Raw genomic sequence first — 20413 nt, 5'->3', positions numbered from 1 at the left:
TGATATTTTTACGGAAATTTAAGAGGACTTAAAATGGGTGTGTCGCTTGGTCACCGATATACTCCATAAGAGAAGAGCGGTATGAAGTGTATAATTTATTTGTTATGTAATAGTGTATGAAAATTGCAAGTATCTTACTGGGTATTTTAAATATTCACTCTTACATTAATTTTACAGGTCCGTTCGGGTCGATTGGAACAGTGGCGAATTGGTAATGCGGGCTGCCAAGTGGATAAAGAATAGAGAAAAAGAAATAAGTTTGCCCCTTTTTTTTATAAATTTATCAGTTAGTTTAATTTATTCAGAATGTGTTATTTGAATTTGCTAAGGGTTTATATTTATGTTTAGATACGATTTTTATGTTTTCAAATTTAGATTTATAAATATTGCAGTTATTGTTTACTAAAGAAATCTATTTTTATATTTCCGCATTTAACTTAAGGAAAAGTGAGTTTTTGGTAACGTTTCGGTGTTTATAGAAAAATTGGGGCGTTACAAAATTTGTTTGGAAAGTGTTGATTAATATTTTTATTTATAAAAATAGGTGACGAATAAGTGTGTAGTACTTGTAAGACAGAATAATAATTTAATGTATAAATGTCTCAAAGGGAACTATTTTCAAATTAAGATACCAAAATTTTCACATTTCTAGTTGTTTGATAGCATGGGCTACCTGCAAACTTTAATTCTATAAACGCCCTAGATCTAGAAGGAGGCTTGCCAAATTTATTTTATGTGAAAAATAAATTTTATGTGATTTTTTTTATTTTAATTTTACAGATTAGCCTAGTTTAAAAGATCTTTAGTCTAATTCACCCTTGACTTTGACACTTGATTGTACAGAATATCGTTTTTCGACACTCTAAACAAAAATCAAAGAAATTATATATTTGCTCAATTTGTAATATTTACATACTTATTGCTTATTTGGATTTGTTTATAAGTTTCTAACGAGTAATGGTTGTGAATCCTACGAAATATATAATTAAAATTAAAAGTTGGTTTTAACATTTAAAGTATAATGTGATTATAATCAAATCCAAACGAGCACTTAGAGATAGACGAAAGGAGCATTGAAGAAATAAGGTAGCTCCTAAATATAGGGTGGGTCAAACGGTTTTATTGCCACATTAATCTTTTTGCATTGAATACACGTAACTTGGCCAAAGTAGTGCATATTCAAATGAGCAAAATGTGTTTTACATAAGCCTAAATTTAATAGTTGATCAAACAATGCTCTTGCATAGTCATATAATCAAACATAGCTTAATTAGTTACATAAATTGGATTTTTTTTTTTCACTATAACCACTAAGAACCTTTGAAAAAGGTCGTCTTTCGCTTCGATCTTTTCTCGTATCTACCCCAACATATTTCATTTCTTCAAGTTCATTAGTTAAATATTTATTTTTCCCTTTCATTCACTTGAAACTTTTCTTCCTAAACGTAGAATCATTGTTTTTTTTTTTCCTCTCAATATTTTTGCTTATTTGAAATTACTTGCAACACATTATATATTTGTCTATGAAGTATCAAGAGTTGCTCGTGTTTAAGTACCCTCAAATCAAAACATAACAAATTTAAGGTTTGAAATTTTACGATAATCTCAAATATTTTTTAGTTTTCTTTTTGGTTTTGTACCAATCATTTTTATCTCTCTCCAAACTCCCCGAACTTGAGTACATTCATGGTCAATGATTATATTTTTTACGTTGCTATCCTATTTATAGGTCTCAACATGCCTTGTTGAGCCTGACGAGTAAGAAATACGATACAATAAAAAAAAGTACATATTGAGTAATATTTGAACATATAAAATTTATAAGATATAATCATCATTGATGTAGGGAAGATGCTATACGCACATACAGGGCTAGCATTTTTGTATTTTTTTTTATCAATCACCATGGTGACCTGCAATCAAACATTTTGAAGGACTTGTGAAATATATATGTCCATGTTACTCAAGAAAACTATTCTTATGGATGAAAGTAGCTATAAAAACTGATCTTCAATGTTAAACAATATATTTTGTATTTAGAACAACTTTGGATACACAAATTTTTTAAGTTTTGACTGATTTTCATATTAAGAAATTGTGTTGTTTAGTGACATAATCGAAAGCTTACTCGAGTAGAGGCATAACACTCCACCGTCCCAATTTTAATCATCATCTAATCTTTTTAATATCAACCTAAAATCTCCATTTAATGTTCCAACTAACGAACCTAAAGAAATGAAAGAAAAAATGCAATACACCTTCCAAAAATTCAAGTTGGGGATTTTAATACAGAAATTTTGATTGAGGACCCAAGTGAGCAAATTTCCCTTAAACGAATTTGTCTCAAGTCGCGATTAGTGGAGTTACTTGTTCCAATGATTACTGAATTTAGGCACATGTCTTTGATTGATCACTGAAATTTAAAATGTCAAATTTTGACCACTGAACTTTGAAAAATATCGAGTTTTGGTCACTAAAACTCAAAGGCTCCGAGCTTAGGTTGTTAGCGAAGCGGTTGAGCCATTTCGCTCTATGTAGTCGAATCACTCGAAAGAGCCCTAGTTTTCTCCGTCTCCCTCACTACTCTCCATCTCTCACACTGTACAAATCCAAGCTTATCGTCTCCATTCGATCCCTCGTAGAAACAGGCAGTTAGTGAGTGATATTTATAAAATCTAATAATTATGTATAGAGATCGAGGGCGAGGAGGAGGATCATTGAAGGGTGGGGAGATGTTGGATCGGAAGCGAATCAACGATGCGTTGGACAAGCACTTAGAGAAGTCTTCCCCTTCTACATCTAGAAACAAGCCCTCCTCTTCCTCCATACCCTCCACCTCCGCCAGTGCCGGGAAGCATGTGGAGCACCGCGATGCACGGGCGCCGTCAAATCTTAATACCAGCAAGAATATGTGCTCAGATGGTGCGTGAAATTTTAATTTTTGTTGCAATATGCGAAAGTTTAGGTGATTTTAGAGGAATTTATGGATATTGAGTTTTTAGTGATTGAATATACTTTGGGTCTTAATTTTCAAATATTTACATTTTGGAAGCATTAAATTCGAAGTGTTCCTTCACCAATATCATATAACGTATTGTAGTGACTTGATCTCGGACATCTCCCAAATACATTTACATTGCACTCGTGCAAGTCTTATTGTTAAATATTGGATATTTCCTGTGAAGTTCTTTGGAATATGAGTTAAGGAATAGTGCGTTATTTTCCTTGAATGGGTTTCAATTAGGATGCTGTATTGTAGTCTCTTTGCAAATTTGTATGGTCCTTCATTCTGTGCATTTTGTGAAATTTTATTGAAGAATTGAGATTGCAGAAAACGTTGAGTTAAATAAACTTTTGGAAATATCATGGTGATAATGAAGCCCTTGTTTGCTGGCAAGTAAGCTACCACTGTTCAGTTACTGTGGTGACGTCGGGGAAGGGGTTTTCGTATGTTTATTCAAATTAGTCAAAACATGAAGGGCAATTCTTGAAAGTACAATTAGGAAAATGGTTTAATTTTACTTGGGAATTTCTGATATATGCATTAGTATGCGTGCCTCAAGCTGAGGCGTAGAACTTGTGTCTCAAGGCGTAGCATCAGATGCTTTCTTTGTGGGTGCCTCATTGAATGAGGCGTACGCCTTGTGTATTTCTTTGTAATTTGAAATTTTTATTCATCATTTTCGGTGTGAATGTTTATTTCAAAGATAATGTGATGCAGGACGAATTAAAAAAATAGAAAGAAGAAGCAAGAAAGAGGGGAGAACCGAAGAGAATGGGGGGAGAAACCGGAGAAGAAGCAGAAATTCATGGGGAGTGGGGAAGGGAGAGGAAGGAGAAGCCATAGGCAACAAACCACTAAAATATTCTTCAATTCATCAAAACTAATGAAATTACATCGCAATTAGGTTTAAATAGTAAAATTAAAATCCTAAGTAGAATGGACTTGGGCCAACAAAAGCCCAATTACATAAATAAAATCTAAAACATAAATAAAGTCCAACTAAAAATAAATAAAAAGTAGATGTCCTCATCAACTCTCCCGGGGTGAGAAAAACTCGACCATGTCGAGTTGATAGATAGTATAGGCTGCAGTGAATCTGATACTCCAAATGCGTCAAGTCAAGTCACGGGGGACGATCTTTCTGACGAACCAAGTAATCCATGATTGATAGTACTGAAAATTGTAGCTTATTCCCAAGAATATGATCTGACCAAGGGGGACGATCTTTCCTTCTAACCAAGTACTGATACTGGACTCCAAATAACCAATACTCATGCACCTCATCTTCAAGATTTTCACATGATTGTATATAATGAGGAGCATAAGAAGCACGTCGATCTACCCAACAAACAAGGAAGTACTGAATCTTGCCATCATTGGTCAATACAACATGTTCATCTAAAATAACATCAATTTTATTTTTGTGTGCTGTGATAGATGGTATTGAAGTAGAAATATCAACATAGTCAAGTTGGGGGTCCATAAAGATAAGTAGAAATAGATTATCAAATGAAGTAACACGGTGTTTGTAAGTAATGAAGTCCTCAATATTTAAAGCAAAGTGGTAGCCAAAATGTGATGAAAGGGCAATGACATGTACATTTGAACCAACATGCTTTAATATTTTTAAAGGATCAACACTACAAGCTTGTGATATAACATAATCCTCAATATTAAATTCAAAATTTCTCTTATGCAAATTAGCTTGAAGTTTATATAATGCATTACTCACTTCAAATTGTTTATTGATCTCAATATGCAAGTCATGAAGATGACGTACAAATGCTTCAGCTGACGCATGCATACTAGTATGTGGGGACATTGGAATAAGGTCTAAAGGCTTCCTAGACTTATAATCATGAATAAATTGGATGGAACTTGTAGCGATAAACGGATGCACCAAAATTGTTATATGCTATTTGAATTGTTGGGAGGATCAAATCCCAATTCTCAAGAATGTCCTTGAAAAGGACATGATTACACAAATCATCCGTACCTTTGGGTTGGAAAAGAGTATGACACACAACATTTAATTGAGGGATATTGGGAATAAGGGGTACAACCCCTAGATTCATAGAAAAAGTCCTAATACTACCTAAGGAAGTGTCCTCGATATCATTCAAGTAATCACATTCTTCAAATTTAGGTTCATAGATTTGATCTTTTAACGACTCTTCTATTAGATCATTTCGTTCTTCTATGACTAAGGCTCGGTTAGGACATTTGGAAGAGATATGACCAAAATCCTTACAGCTGATGCATAGCAGGTGAGATGAAGTCCCTGGAGTTTTAAAAATTTTACCCTTATTTTTTAAGATTTGAGGAAAATTAGACGGGGGAGGTCCTAGAAGAGATTTAACAGGAAGAGGTGGAGCTAATGAGGCGGAAGAATAGTTGTCAATACGCATTCTATAAGGAGAAGAGGGCCTTGGACCATCACGACCTTTACACTTATTTTTCCAAATGGAAGGGACACTAGATGGGGAAGGCTCTATGGCAGACTCACGTTGAGGTGGCGCTAATGACATGGGAGAACGATGGTGGTCGTGCTTTTCATATGGAGTACTAATAAGTAATTTGTAGTCCCGAGCTGAAGAGTAAGCTTGATCAAGAGTAGTGATGCCTCGAAAGAAAAGCTCACGCCTAAGTTCATCTCTTAGATCTTGTATAAACCTACTTAAAGTCAGGACCTCATCCTCAACGACATGACATTTCACTCGAAATTCCTCAAATTGAGTAATGTACTCAGTTACTAGCCGATTCTCTTGTGTAAGAGTGTTCCATTGGGTAAAAATTTCGTAATCTCAGCAACCATCGAAAGTATGAGTATTTAAGTCAATGTCTCTAAAGAAACGCTTCTTACGACGAGAAGGAGAATGAGTACCATGATGACCATGGCCTTGTTCTCGCTCATGAACCTGATCCCTATTCCTACGATCGTGTGGAAAATATTTTTGATCACTTTGTCCACGATGATATTGTCTATTATGAGACGCTTCAGAATTAGTGTCAGTCAAACGAGGGGTCCGCTTAAAATTGCTCAACTTAGCTGCTAGGTTCTTTCTCTCTTCACGGGTAGCAGTTATATCTGATTGGACAATCGATAGGCTAGTGGCAAGTTGCACTAATTGTCTAGTGAACGCATCAAATGGGGATGGATCCATGGTCAACGTATTGGAAATAGAGTCGACAAGACGACCACTATGCAACTACATGCAATGTAATACTAGCTAAATGACGTGCAATGATGAGATCAATGAACAATAAATATAAGCAATGAAAAATAACATTTTGAACCATTTTTTTTTTTAAAATCTCAAATTTGGGGATTAAATAGATCCAAAGCAAACTAATGCTACTGGTACATGTAAAATAACAAAGCAAGGGTCAACACAGTAGTCGAATTCTCCAATCACGTTGATAAGTGGGGAACAATAGGGTTTTGACGAAATCAACGGATTCAGTTACGTGACTTTAGGCATATTGTTAGAATAACAATATCACAAAAATTTAATTAATGCAATTTTAAATGAAGTAGTATTGTAAACCAATGAAAAATATAAATCAAGTACTCCCTGTTGTTTAGTTGCAGCGGTGGTGCCCACAGAAGCTTAAACCTGATGGCGATGTACTTCAGGACCCAAAGAATCAGAACTGTGCCCAATTATGATTTCCCAGTTGGCACGTCTCCAGTAGAAAATTATAATGGAATACTCCTAAGCAGTCAAGTCACTGAATGGAACACTAATCCTCAAGAGTTTTAACAAGCTGCACCAATGCAAATAATAGGCCAAATCCAATTCAACAAATGTCCTTGGCACTCTGAACTCAGAAGAGGTCCACCGACGTGAAAAATAAAGCGAAAACTGAATTCCGAGTGGTGGGTGACAATTGGCGTGGCAGTGGATTGCTGGCGATTGGCAATGAGGGCGGTCGTGGAAAGTGTGGTGACTGTGGGATACCGACGGGGAAGGAGGAGTTTAGGGCTTGGGTATTGTAGATGTGGGCTGGGTTAAGTGTTGTATATAATGGGCTAGGGTTATGGGTCGATCGAATTTGGGACCGGTTATGGGTTGGATGGTGTTGGACCAGTTGTGATAATATGTGATAAGTGGGTTGGATTTGGCATTTATTGGGTTGAAAAGCGAGTGGATTGACTAAATAGATGATGAGAGATGGGTTGTGTTGTTAGTGGGCTTTGGGAATAATTTGGGCCACTAGCTTATGGCCCAAGTATTTTGATAAAAAAAATGAATGGACTAGATTATAGAGATGGAATATATGGGCTGAAGGGGTAAGTGGGCTTGAATGCTTGTGTTTGGGATTTGTGGAACAACACTGCAATTTTTTATTTATTTATGAGCAGCAGTAGCAGTAGCAGCAAAAAAAAAACGATAAATTTTATTTATTTTTTTTGGCGTGAACAATAACTTTTTTTTTTGTTAAAGAAACTGACCAAAATACTAAACTGAAATTCTGGGTGAACAGTACCCGTGATGAACAGTAATTTTTTTTTTCCAACTAAGACTGAAAATTGAAGAAGAAGAAAAAAACTGCTGCATTTTCCAAAAATTCTTTTAGTTCTTGTTGTTCCAACAGATTTTGGAAAGGACATATGAATAAATTTTGGATTAAAGAAAAGAAATTACTGAAGATTCGGTTTTGATACCAAATTTGATACAAGGCGAATTAAAAAAATAGAAAGAAGAAGCAAGAAAGAGGGGAGAACCGGAGAAGAAGCAGAAATTCATGGGGAGAGGGGAAGGGAGAGGAAGGAGAAGTCATAGACAACAAACTACCAAAATATTCTTCAATTCATCAAAACTAATGAAATTATATCGCAATTAGGTTTAAATAGTAAAAATTAAAACCCCAAGTAGAATGGACTTGAGCCAATACAAGCCCAATTAAATAAAATCTAAAACATAAATAAAGTCCAACTAAAAATAAATAAAAAGTAGACGTCCTCATCATAATACCTAAATACTTTTAATTGGTCCCCTCTTATCAAATAAAAAACAATAATTTAGGCTCGTTATATTTATCTTCACAATAAAAAAATCTAAACCCTTACCCCACTCACATACTACACCCGTCTTTCATGGATTGATCTAGAATTTTTGGTGATTTAGGGGGCAGGCAGTTGATCGTTGAACATCAACAGCCGCAATAATGAGATCATTTATTAATATTTAATTAAATAATAACCATTCTTTCGTAAAACACATATTATCATTTCTCATAAGTCTTCTTAAAAAGTTATGTCCATGTGGTTAACAAAGACCGTAGTATGCCATCCTAACATATCTGATATTAGGATCATATGACTCAATAGGAGGACCTTTCCCTAAATCACACAAGATCAACTACATTGAATTGAGTTCGAGACTTTTTTGTGTTATCAATGGCAAACTCGTGTGCTCGACTAGAGTCGAGGTGGGGCTAGATGCATCACTGGAAATACTAGGTTCGAACTTTCGTTTCGGTGGAAAAAATCGTTCCATAATCTATATGAAAATTAAACATGCATTAAACTTAATTTTAAACTATTATCAATTTTCAATTTCCCACTAAAATTGAACAATTATCACAAATCATAAAATCCCCAATTCATCACAATTTACATACTAAATCACCAATCAAATTAAAGCATCAGAATTAACTAATAAATTTATAGGTAAACCTTGAAGATGTCAAATCTTTGCGCAAATTTTAAATCATCAAAATCAGGAACCAAATTCCAAATCACCAATTTATATGTAAATAATCAAGATCATCAGTCACATAATAATCAAACACCAACCAACTAGAATACCAGCAGGTTGCTCAAAATTAACTGAAGGAATGAAGGATTATACTAAACCCAAAAACCTAGAAGCAGGAACCAAAATTCCAAATTAATATTTGCACACAAATTACATACATACAGACTAAAACTCCAGCGGCCGAAGATGGCAGCATGGCAGACAGCAGGTCACAAGCAACTGAGCAAGTCCACGGCAGTGGCGCAGAGAGAATTAGAGACGGAGGAAATTGGGTGGAAATTAAAATCAATTTTCGTGAACCAACGAAATCTGATTACATTTACAGGGTTTTGGATTTTGGGTAATGGGCCTAATCTCATTTATTATTATTATTATTATTATTATTATTATTATTATTATTATTATTATTATTATTATATTTTTATTTTTATTTTTATTATTATTATTTTGAAGTTCTTCTTGCTCAAGAGTAAAAACAGTTTAATATTTGCTACTTTTTAAAATTATTTTGGTATTAATTCTATGGGGTATTCTTTAAGATTGATTGTTTATGTTTTATTTCATGTTCATTTTTATATTATTTTATTATTTTTTGACTAAACTTTTGGCTTCACGTATGAAAAAAGCCTTAGTTCCTAGTTTTGCCTTTTTAAACATTGCTTCTTCTTATGCTGATGCTTCTCAAGTTCCTAGAGCTAAAAGTTGCAGCTAGTTTTGTTCTTCGAGATTTTCAATTTTTTAAGAACAAATTTGGATAAAATCCTGACACATGAAACAGCAATCAGGCTGTATGTAAATATTTATGTAGAAATTTATGAAGTTATGTATGTGAAATTATCTATGTTTCTGTATGGATATTGTTTCCACACACACTCATATGTGTTTCTCTGTGAGCATGGATATGGCATATATGTATATATTTGTTTGGATCAAACTGGTGCCTGAGACCGTGATGCCGACGTTTGCTTATTTTGCAGAAGAATCTGAAACGGACAGTGAAGAGTCTGATGTTAGTGGTTCTGATGGAGATGATACATCATGGATTTCTTGGTTCTGCAATTTGCGGGGAAATGAGTTCTTTTGTGAAGTTGATGATGAATATATTCAAGATGATTTTAACCTCTGCGGGTTGAGCAGTCAAGTCCCATATTATGATTATGCACTTGATTTAATTCTGGACGTTGAATCCTCTCATGGTAACAATTTTAGTTTGTTTAGATTAATTTTTGTTTTCCAATGTAGCAGATATTTCCCAAGTTTATTAGTTCTTTCATGGTCATGGTTATTGTTGTACTTTGATATTTGGTAAACGCATATGCCCTGAATGAAGCATTCATTACCAAGGTCTACTTCTCTTTTTCAAATTTTCTCTTGAAATAGAGAAAAGTTGTCTCTTTTATTTCAACATGAAAATCTAAAGTAAAGGGGTCATAATTAGACAAGCTGTAAATGCTTGGGCTAACAGTGTGAATGTTTGATTTTAATATGTCCTTTTCAGCTTTTGGAGTGAAAATACTTCTATATTAAATGCATATTTCAGTTACCAACTGTATTCTGTATTGAATACCAATCCCTTTTTTGCTCAGAGTAGGTCTTGCTGGACTTGTTTGGAGATGTGGGGGGACAAAAATGCAAGATGAAGATATCATTTCTAGTTTAGTCCAAAGTCATGATTTGTATGATTGTAATAAAGGGAAAACAGGAAATTGATAACTATATTATTATGTTATATTGCAAGAGGGAGCTGTTTGTGTGATTTTATAATACTCTAGATTTTTCTTTTCATGCAAAGAGTGATATATATATATATATATTTTTTTTTAAATAAAAATGATTTTTCCATGGGTTGCAATACTCTTTTCGTGTATATATATATATCTCTCTTTCTCTTCTCTTTACTCTCCTTTCCGTTCGTCATCTCCCTTTTCTCTGTCGTTGGACCAATAGCGCAATCGACGTGAAGTTTACAGAGAGAACTGATTGCTATAGTTGCTCCTTTATCCCTTCTCATACTCACGGGAAGCAATTGGATCTTTGTGTGTGATGCCAGTAATGATACTAATTGGATCTCTATGAGCGGTGGCAACGAAGGGGGGGGTTTTTTTTTTTTTTTTTTTTTTTTTTTTTGGGGCGGGGGGGGAGGGGTGTGTGTGTGTGTGTGTGTGAAGGCTGAAGCACATATACTGCTATGTACCTTGGGTGGTAAAGGAAAGCTGGTCTTAACTTCTTGTCTATATAACATGGCTCCTTTCAGGCCTTCAGATCAATCAAACTGATGTTGTGATCAGCAACCAATTATTGAATTTCAGCATATCATTTTGAGCATTATATTTCATATGAATTTTACACCCCCAAAAAAAGAGTTACCTTTCATGGTGTTCTTCAGTAGAATGATCGTTATATAAGGAAAAATATTTTGTTGGTTTCTTTGGCGTACTAACCATGTTAAGTAGAAGTTTCTGATAAATAACTAGCTTAATACTTTGTTAAAACTCCCGGAGGAAAGAATTTATTTGATTGCATCTTGAGACTGTATGGAGGTCCTCAAGCATATTATAATTCAAAGTAGTTAATTGCTTTCTTGATATATGGAGTTGCATTAATTCTTATGTGGTAGTGTAAGTCGATGAGCGATGAACATGTTATGAATAATTAGAAATTGCAATTTAGGATGCAATTAGATAACTTTCAGCGACTTAGTAATCAGTCTCTAATACCAGGTTATAATGCAGACATTGTTTAGATCCTTCTGTATACTCGCTAGCGTGGTGGTTTTTGAATTTAGGTCTTTCTGATAGAATATTTGAGTAGCTTCTCTCAATTGCTGAGTAAATAGTATATAGGTGGAGGCAAGTAGAATTACATTTCGGGAAAATGAATCATTTCTCTAATTGGCCTCAACATTTTACTGTAAAGCTTGATCAAAGACAGTTCATAAAAATCGTTTGACCCCTATTCCCTCTAAAGCTCCTCTTAGGAGAATCCCTCCTGTACACTCAAACTTAAAGGAACCTATGAACTCATTTTAAGGAAACTGGTCGAGTAGTTACCCATTAATTCCTTCGAGTTTCATTCTTGCGAATGTACTTCCCAGGCATTTTGGACAAAAGTCAAATTTTCGCCTCTCTCAACTTCATCCCATTACCTGTGTTTCTTATAATATCAGTTTTGGGAACCATCTATTTAGTATGGGTAAACTAACTATAGAAGATAGTTGAAGAGAATCAATGAAGTAGTGAAATTCAGTTGGGGTGATGCAAAATGAAAACTACTACAGCATCCATCTTACTCAATCTTTTGAATTATTCTTATGCTGGCTTTTAAGTAATCTGACTAACTTAATTGGTACAATGCTATCTTTGTGAGAAATTCCAGCCTTTGAACATAAGTATACCTATGAGACTTGTTATGTAGGATAACCTCAATGAAAGTCAGAAGCCTTTTGCTTTAGAGACATGCAAGCATTACCACCTCAAGTTAGTTATTAAGTCCTGCTTTCTCTTATTGATCGCTAATAATGCTATGATAAACTGTCTACATTCTTTAAATAGAGCAATATTTTTCATGTAAATAAGAAAGGATTGATTTAATAAATCTTGTATCGTTCTTCATTTTATGTACTTCTTTAATTTTTAAATTTGATGCTGGAAAGTTCATATATGGAGAGTATATTGATAGAGGATCTTTGCTTTTATGGGATTACCTTACGCAAAGTAATGAGAATAATTTTGTTTGGACCCTTTGAAAACTTGCAATAATAACCATTTCTGAACACATTTATTGAAATTTCAATTGCGCGAGGAAACTCACCAGCAATGTAGGTATCCAGATAGGTTTTAAATGGTTTGAGCACATGCAAAAAACCTGGTAGATGCTGATTGCATATAGTAATAGGAGTAACAGTAAACCAAAATGAAGGCTGACCTAAAATCACATGGAGCGATAATTTAAAAGGACTAAAACCTTTTGTAATTTAACATTGGAGGTGGCCTTTATAACTTTGAAGATGATCTGTCATGTATCAGAGCGTAAAAGAAGGATCTATGTAGCCAGCCCCATATAAATTCAGAACAAGAATCGATTGAGTCTATCTATAACTTTATTTGTGCTGGGCTTTTTGAGGTGCATCATGACATAATTTTCAGTGCTATATCTGAATTATAATTTGTTTGCCCAGCATGAAGTCGTGAATAACATTAGCATTAGGAGGAGGTGGAAATTACAACTAATCCCAGTACTCATTCATAATGTCCGCTCTGCGAGCCTGTGCCCATCTTTTTCCTTATGGATTTCTTTATCGTCCTCAGCCATTCAAACCCAAACCTCCCTTAACAGGTACTTATGTTAAATGCTGGTGCCAATTGAGTGGCTCGCTGTCGTTACACAGGATCATCCTCGCTCACCACCAATCTACCCCAGATTATCTCAATAATTGCAGCACCTATCAGCCGCATAATCATCCTCATAACTATAGTATTCATTTCCAGGAAATGTACTGAAGTATCTTCATAGTGGCAGCGTCCAATCCCATAAAATTCGCTGCAAAATCATCTCAATTACTGGATATATAATCAGCTGATCTCGATTATTTAGTGCAGTTGTAGGTTCAATTCATTTCAGTCTAATTATGCAACCTTTACAAAATCCTGTATGTGTGTGTATATTCGATAGTGATAATAGATGTGGTAAGTAGCCATACAACATTTATCATTTGCTGCCGAAAGCTTTTAGAAAGTCCCAATTATCATGGGCTCTGGCTTAACTAAAACTTCCATTTCTGGATTGATCTTTGTTAGTTGTTTCTAAATAGGGGCATGCTTACCTTTCTCTGTTGTAACTTCAATAAAACAATGGTCCCTTGTGCTGAATTATTTCTCAGACATTTCTATAGTAAAGCTGGCTGAGGTTGCAGTTTACGTTGGGATGTTATTTCCTTTTCCCTACCTTGTCAATTGCTGCAATTTATTTGGTGCAATTGCTGTTTCTCCTTTACCCCTTTACTCCCTTTTTCTGAGATGTGTGATGCTGGTAATAATGTTTTCTCATTTATGGGCATGAATAGATGATATGTTTACCGAGGAACAAAATGAGTTGGTTGAATCAGCAGCAGAGATGCTCTATGGTCTTATTCATGTCCGATACATTTTGACAAGCAAGGGAATGGCTGCAATGGTAACATTATTAGTCAGGTTATATTTGTCTTTGGATTTCTGTCCATTTATTGTAGTCATATAACTTGTTGAGATGCGAATTTTACAGTTGGAGAAGTACAAAAACTATGACTTTGGAAGATGCCCAAGAGTTTACTGCTGTGGACAGCCTTGCCTTCCGGTTGGTCAATCTGACATCCCACGTTCAAGTACTGTGAAGATATACTGTCCCAAGTGTGAAGATATTTACTACCCTCGATCCAAGTACCAAGGCAGTATCCTACATTATACTATTTTTCTGAGGCTTCCGCTCTCTGTTTAATTTGCATTCTTGTCTATGCTGGATCCACGTGTCTTTCTCACACAATACACATTAAAGCACGTAAAAATGCATTTTCTGAAATACACTCCGTCTCGTGTTGTTGAGTATCAGAACCACCATGATTCAAGTTCTACCAGACAATGCAACAGAAACTAACTACTAATCTCACCTTCCTTACTGAAAGCCCTAGCTTCCAATAAGTTCTCCATTCTCTTCTTGAAATCGCTTGATTTCAATGTTGCTGACCAAATAAAATATCTGGCCAGCTTTTTTTGATTCTGACTTCTTGTTTGGCTTATCAATGAAAAGAAAAAGATCTCTTCTATCAATGATTATCGAAATTTCTTGCATCTCTCAATAATACTATACTTTTTAATCCTGAATCCTAATAGGGTGGAAAAATCAGCCTTGTTATAATTTTCTTATATTGTGAAAGATACCCATGCAACTGCAAAATTATCTTAATTTATCCTAGGAACTTATTTAGGCTACTGTCTTTGAATTCATGAATGATAAAGGGTGTTTTCGGCAGCTTGACATGTGCATTGAAGCATAAAGGATTCGATAATAGTTATTAGATACTGCATCAATGGGCTCCAGACATTTTGTAGCATGAACTTTGTGGAAACGATTTCTTTTAACTGACAAAGATATCGATGGAGCTTATTTCGGTACCACATTCCCTCATCTCTTCTTGATGACATATGGACACCTCAAGCCCCAAAAGCCATCACAAAGTTACACCCAAAGAGTTTTTGGCTTCAAGCTTCACAAGCCTTGACCGGAGGAGTTTCCGATCAGTTGAATTGGAGTCACATTTTCTGCCCAGAAGTGGTTTTCATCTGGCTTCGATGATGTACAAGTTCTTAAGGTGGGTTTACAAGCCAGGTACACAAAGAGAGATGAATACGAGGAAACTGAATGATTGAGGTGCACTGTTGCAAATTAGCCGTTTAAGGTCTTTCCATAAATTAGACACAGTACATGTAATTTTTATATCCTTTTCAGGTTTGTAACTGTTTGAAATACTTAATTGTTGCCCGTTGTGTATCCATACGTTGGAGCTATATTTTCCTATGGAGCAGCCATGTAGTACTGTTTCCAATGTAATCCTACATGAAGCTGTTAATGTTTACAAAGCTGACAAAAAATGGGAAAATGAGCCTTCACACTGTGTAATTGCGTTGGAAAATTGTACTTACCATCAGGCTAAATCTTTCTGATTTTCGCTCTCATTTGGTAGCAATTTTTCATTCCAAAAAAATCAATTTTTTGATTGTTTTTTATTATTTCAGTCGTTATTTTTGAATTCTTCATTTACATGTAGGATATACTTCTCTTTAAAGGTAAAAATCAATTTTTATAATTACTGTCGAACATGCTTTTCATGTAGTGAAATCAAAGTTTGAGGACAATGTTAGAGAAATGCGTTAGTAGGTTTTCGGCGTACAATTTTCTTACGAGTATAGCTATCTATCGTCCACAGTATAGGTGGCATTGATTGACTTTTTAATTTTTTTATTTGCCACTTAATTGGGACTGTAAATTCTGCCTGGTCTGTATCTTATGATGCGTCATAGAGAAGAGTTTGAGTGAAGAATTTTTTTTAATATATCTCTGATCACTTGATTCTATCGACTTCGAAAACAACAATTTTAGAAATCCTTTTAGTTGAATGTCAAAGCATATTCGATCATAATGTCTCGATGACTTATAATTGATTAAGAATGAAGCAATCTAACAAAAAATCACCTGACAAGACAAATTTCAAAATAATGGATGACGCTATTAGTCTTAATCAATGGATAACATTGGGGGTATTTGTCAAATCAATTACCAAAAATCAATCAATAGTATAGTATTCAATCACACATTTCCAACTCATCAAAAATTTAACCTGCTCCATTTGAAAAGGAAAACAAAAGACAAGTGGATACTTTAACAATTGCAATCCCTTTTTTTATTTTCATTTTTACCCTATTTTCATCTCTTTATACATTTTCACATTTTATAAAACAGAGGGAGATCGATACTACTAAAGATTCGAGCTAATTTTACAGATCATTCGAAGTGGATCGAATTTCATCTCGTTCGATATTTATGTTCTTGATAGATTGAAAGTATTAGTTAATTGTCCTAACTTCAGTTCCAATAGTGTTGAACATGTCATTTTTGTTGTCATTTTCTCGTTCTTTTTACCTCCTGAATTCATGTCAAACACACAAGATTCGTAATTTGTAATTCACACACTTCAACCATATCCTCGTATACGATTGGATGATAGAAAAATAGGCTCAAAAATATATAATATCTTCAAATATATGATTCGAGAAACATCGGGCCCTACTCTCTACCATGGTTACTTTAGAGAGAGACTATTTATTTTTTCTCTCCATAATTTGGCACTTGTACTAAACCTAGAGGTCAAAAAGACCACTCCATAGCCCTTTTAACTCAAATTCTACTCATTTTGTCTTTTTAATGCTTTCTACTTAATTGATTACATTGGGCCAGTGAAAGCTAATCTGGACACTAAAGTAACAATAATGGGTAGAAGCACGGAATTTTGTGATATAATTAATTAGCATATGCTTTTCACTTAATTTATTTTACAATGTTGACCTTTCAAATAATGATATTTAGTATCAGTGATATTTGAACATCAATTTAGATAACCACAATTGATTGGTGTAATTAAATTAATTATGTGATATTACATTTAACTGAACCTATCATTTAATGTCATATTGTTGTCATTGATATTAATGCCTAACACCAGTGGTGATCAATAGTATTACTTTAAACTTTTAGCTATAGTGATAATTACGTTGAAAATTTATTTTAAGGATATTTTTTTAAACATGGAACTCCACTTACATTTAACTAAGAACGAGTCAGAAAAAAACTTATTGAATATCAAGATACAATTGACTCTAACGATGGATAAAATTAAAATTATTTTTTAAATCGATGACTTAATTTTAACATACTAAATATGTCGGGCATGTCAAATTAAAACACCTAATTTTAGTTAGAGAAATGCAATGTGTACAAGGAAGTTTGACAGTGTTTTGTACTGGGAAATATTTGACAATTTTTCATTGACCGTTGGCAAAAAAGAAAATAATAATAATAATAATAATTTAATCATACAAGTGCTGTCAACGTAGTACCTATAAATCTATTTGTACAAGATTCACAGTACAGATAGATTAATTCTTTGAATTATTATCTATGCAGTGGAGATGGAAGATGTTAGCGTGCATGAGGCTTTGTATGTCACTTTTTGAAGTCGAAAAGGTTTCATCAACAGTTGTACTTGTACCAGCACTCATAAATCTATGTTGTAACCTATGAATATGATGAATCATTTAATATTTCAATAATAATATTATTAATTGAGAAGAGAATATTATTTCTGCCAGATGATTATTAATTAATATCTTACGTTAAGATGAATAATTGGGTTGACTTAGCATTAATTTAGACGTGATTAAATAATGTTACATTGCATTAATAATGTTAATTTTGACTCTATCATGAGTAGTCAACAATACTTGCATTGCAAATCAAGGAAATTTTTAGATAAGAGATTTATTTTCTGAAATTTTCGGCCATAAATGAAAAAAACAAAAAGTAAAAATGATTATTCTCTTTTCTTTATTGGAGACATTAAATAAGTATTTCTAATCAACATTAATTATTATTGTATTTTGCTTCAAGTATTTGAGATATCTTATGAGAAAACTTATTATTTATATGATATTCTTTTTGAGCTCCTTAATTTTGTTTATATTCAATTACGACTTGTTGGGGTCACATTAGGTTGCGTCTATCTTTGAAGAGTTCTTGTGATTCACTTGAAATTGTTATTCTAATTGTTGGATGCGATGAGCCAAACATTTGTGTAGAAGAATTTTATCTTCATTTATTCAATAATCAACTACTTCATTCAAACAACTCGATTTCTTTGGATTAACTATTGATTGAAAAAGGGGGTCAAATTTGAAATTTTTATGTATATAAATAGGATTTGATTCATTAAGTAGGAATTACTAAGAATTTTTTTCATTTATTTTGAAAAGGTTCGCCACTAGAGATACTCATTTGTATTTCTCCGTAAAATAGAAGGACCAAAAGGAAATAAATATTGGATCCATCAAATAGTGGCAAATTAGGTAATAATCCAATAGGCAAGGGGCAAATGCAAAAAGGCAAGTAGCTTATAACCAGTTCGCGGCCTTTTGCGGCCGGTCGCCATTGATATCAAATAATCCCACCATTAAACTCCTCGCAGCCTCCGCGCGCGCTCTCTGTCTCTCTCTTTCTCACACACGCACGCACGCGCTAAATCTTCAATTCACACACATATATAGTATATATAAATCTGTTGACGCAGAAATTCATTAAATCCCACACCTCCATCCATTTGAACAAACCGAGAAACTGCAGAAAATCAAGAACAGAAAACACACTGTGAAATTTTTAAATAGATTGAATCTGTTTGTGAATTTGGTTTTATATATGTAATGCGTCAGAAAAAATCTGAAGTTCAGATCGGAACAGAAAGCAGTGGCATCTCTTCCGATTTCAACCCTATCCCACTGCCCCCTTCTTCCCTTACACAAAAACATCCACATCTTTTCCAAAATTTTCACCCAAATACTCACCATCCTTCAAATTCGTCGTCTTACGTGAATAATAGTACCCTTCAGATCCTTATCAATGATGAAAATCGACTGAAGGGTCAAAATGATCGGTTTCCCCTCAAACCCTCACCTTTGAAGAGACCTAATGTTCAACAAATTTCAAGTTCGCTTACCAAGACTCCGACTTTGTCAAATGCCCTTCACAGATATGGGTTTTCTGGAAAAAATCCTCCTTCAAAGTTTAATCTTCTTTATACAAGGTCTCAAAACTTCTTGACCCATTTTCACCACCATGTTCATTACCTACGCCGTCGAATGCGCCTCCACCTCCGCCTCATACTTCTCCTCAGTCTCCCTTTCTTTTACTTCCTGGTCTCCCACCCTTCCAGCTCATTTATTCTTGATTTCCTCTCTGCCTTTGCCTTCTCTGCTGCGCTCTTGTTTTCCCTCAATTTGGCCATTCCAAGACTTCCCACGATATGGTTGTACCTTGCCAGGTCGTTACCAGTTAAAATTCGTCGAAAAAAACAAGCGAACTGGCCACATTTACCGGTATTTTGGTCAATTGGGTCTTCACACAAGGCGGATAAGAAAGCAATTTCAGGGTCTTATGTAGAGGCATACAACAATGGGGATGTGTACGAGGGCGAGTATCACAAGGGAAAGTGTAATGGGAGTGGGGTTTATTATTATTACATGAGCGGGAGATATGAGGGGGATTGGGTGGATGGCAAGTATGATGGATATGGAGTAGAGACATGGGCAAGGGGCAGCCGGTATAGAGGTCAGTACAGACAGGGGCTTAGGCATGGTTTTGGGGTGTACAGGTTTTATACAGGAGATGTCTATGCTGGGGAGTGGTCTAGTGGGCAGAGCCATGGGTGTGGTATACATACCTGCGAAGATGGGAGCCGTTATGTGGGGGAATTTAAGTGGGGCGTTAAACATGGCCTTGGACATTACCATTACAGGTAATCTTGGGGATGTTTATTTGCATTCTGCCAGTCGTTTATATGCTTTGTGCTTCTCGTCATTTGATATATAAATATATAAAATCCTAGGTTTTATTTTAAAAGTCGATCCCAGAATATTTCATGTCAACAAATCAAGTCTTCTTTTGGTAATAAAGACGGAGTTTGTTTTTATTGGTCAATATTTTTGGCATAAACTTGATGTTGTGTGTATATGTGATCTGTCCCGTAAGGCATGTTTTTTTCGGACAAAAGATAATGTTTATGATTTGGATCATGTTCACTTCTTTAGATTTCTTCCTGCTCCTGATAAATTGTTGGATAGTTGTTACAACCTTCTTTCATTGTTAATTTATGAATGAAGTTTTGTTTTGTTGTTTATAATACCTGTAAAATCATGCCCTTTGTCACTCGAATTATTTTTTCAGTGTTTCAAATCCTTTATATGCCCCCACCCCCGGGCAAACCCTTGGAGTTAAGTTCGCCGTTTGGTGCTGCATGTCAGAATCTAATATTTTTGTTATGAATTGTTTTCTCTGGGTTAGTAATAAT

At 34.6% G+C, this 20413-nt stretch overlaps 2 protein-coding genes across 2 annotated transcripts; both read left to right on the top strand.

Moving 5' to 3' along the window:
* Window positions 1–2510: 2510 nt before the first annotated feature.
* LOC111383308 (casein kinase II subunit beta-1-like) lies at window positions 2511–15455 on the top strand. Its single transcript, XM_023007393.1, has 5 exons — window positions 2511–2922; window positions 9747–9965; window positions 13832–13941; window positions 14029–14194; window positions 14892–15455. The coding sequence occupies exons 1-5, from the start codon at window positions 2685–2687 to the stop codon at window positions 15020–15022; spliced, it is 864 nt and encodes a 287-aa protein (XP_022863161.1). The 5' UTR covers window positions 2511–2684; the 3' UTR covers window positions 15023–15455.
* Window positions 15456–18481: 3026 nt separating this feature from the next.
* Window positions 18482–19908, top strand: LOC111383299. Its single transcript, XM_023007385.1, has one exon. It carries the CDS (start codon window positions 18771–18773, stop codon window positions 19863–19865), a length of 1095 nt encoding a protein of 364 aa, XP_022863153.1. The 5' UTR covers window positions 18482–18770; the 3' UTR covers window positions 19866–19908.
* The last annotated feature ends 505 nt before the right edge of the window (window positions 19909–20413 follow it).

Source organism: Olea europaea, chromosome 3 (genome assembly GCF_002742605.1).
Source record: "Olea europaea var. sylvestris chromosome 3, O_europaea_v1, whole genome shotgun sequence".
NCBI classification, from domain to species: Eukaryota; Viridiplantae; Streptophyta; class Magnoliopsida; order Lamiales; family Oleaceae; genus Olea; species Olea europaea.
Note: the sequence above shows the minus strand (reverse complement) of the source record. Positions and strands in the feature narration are given on the sequence as shown.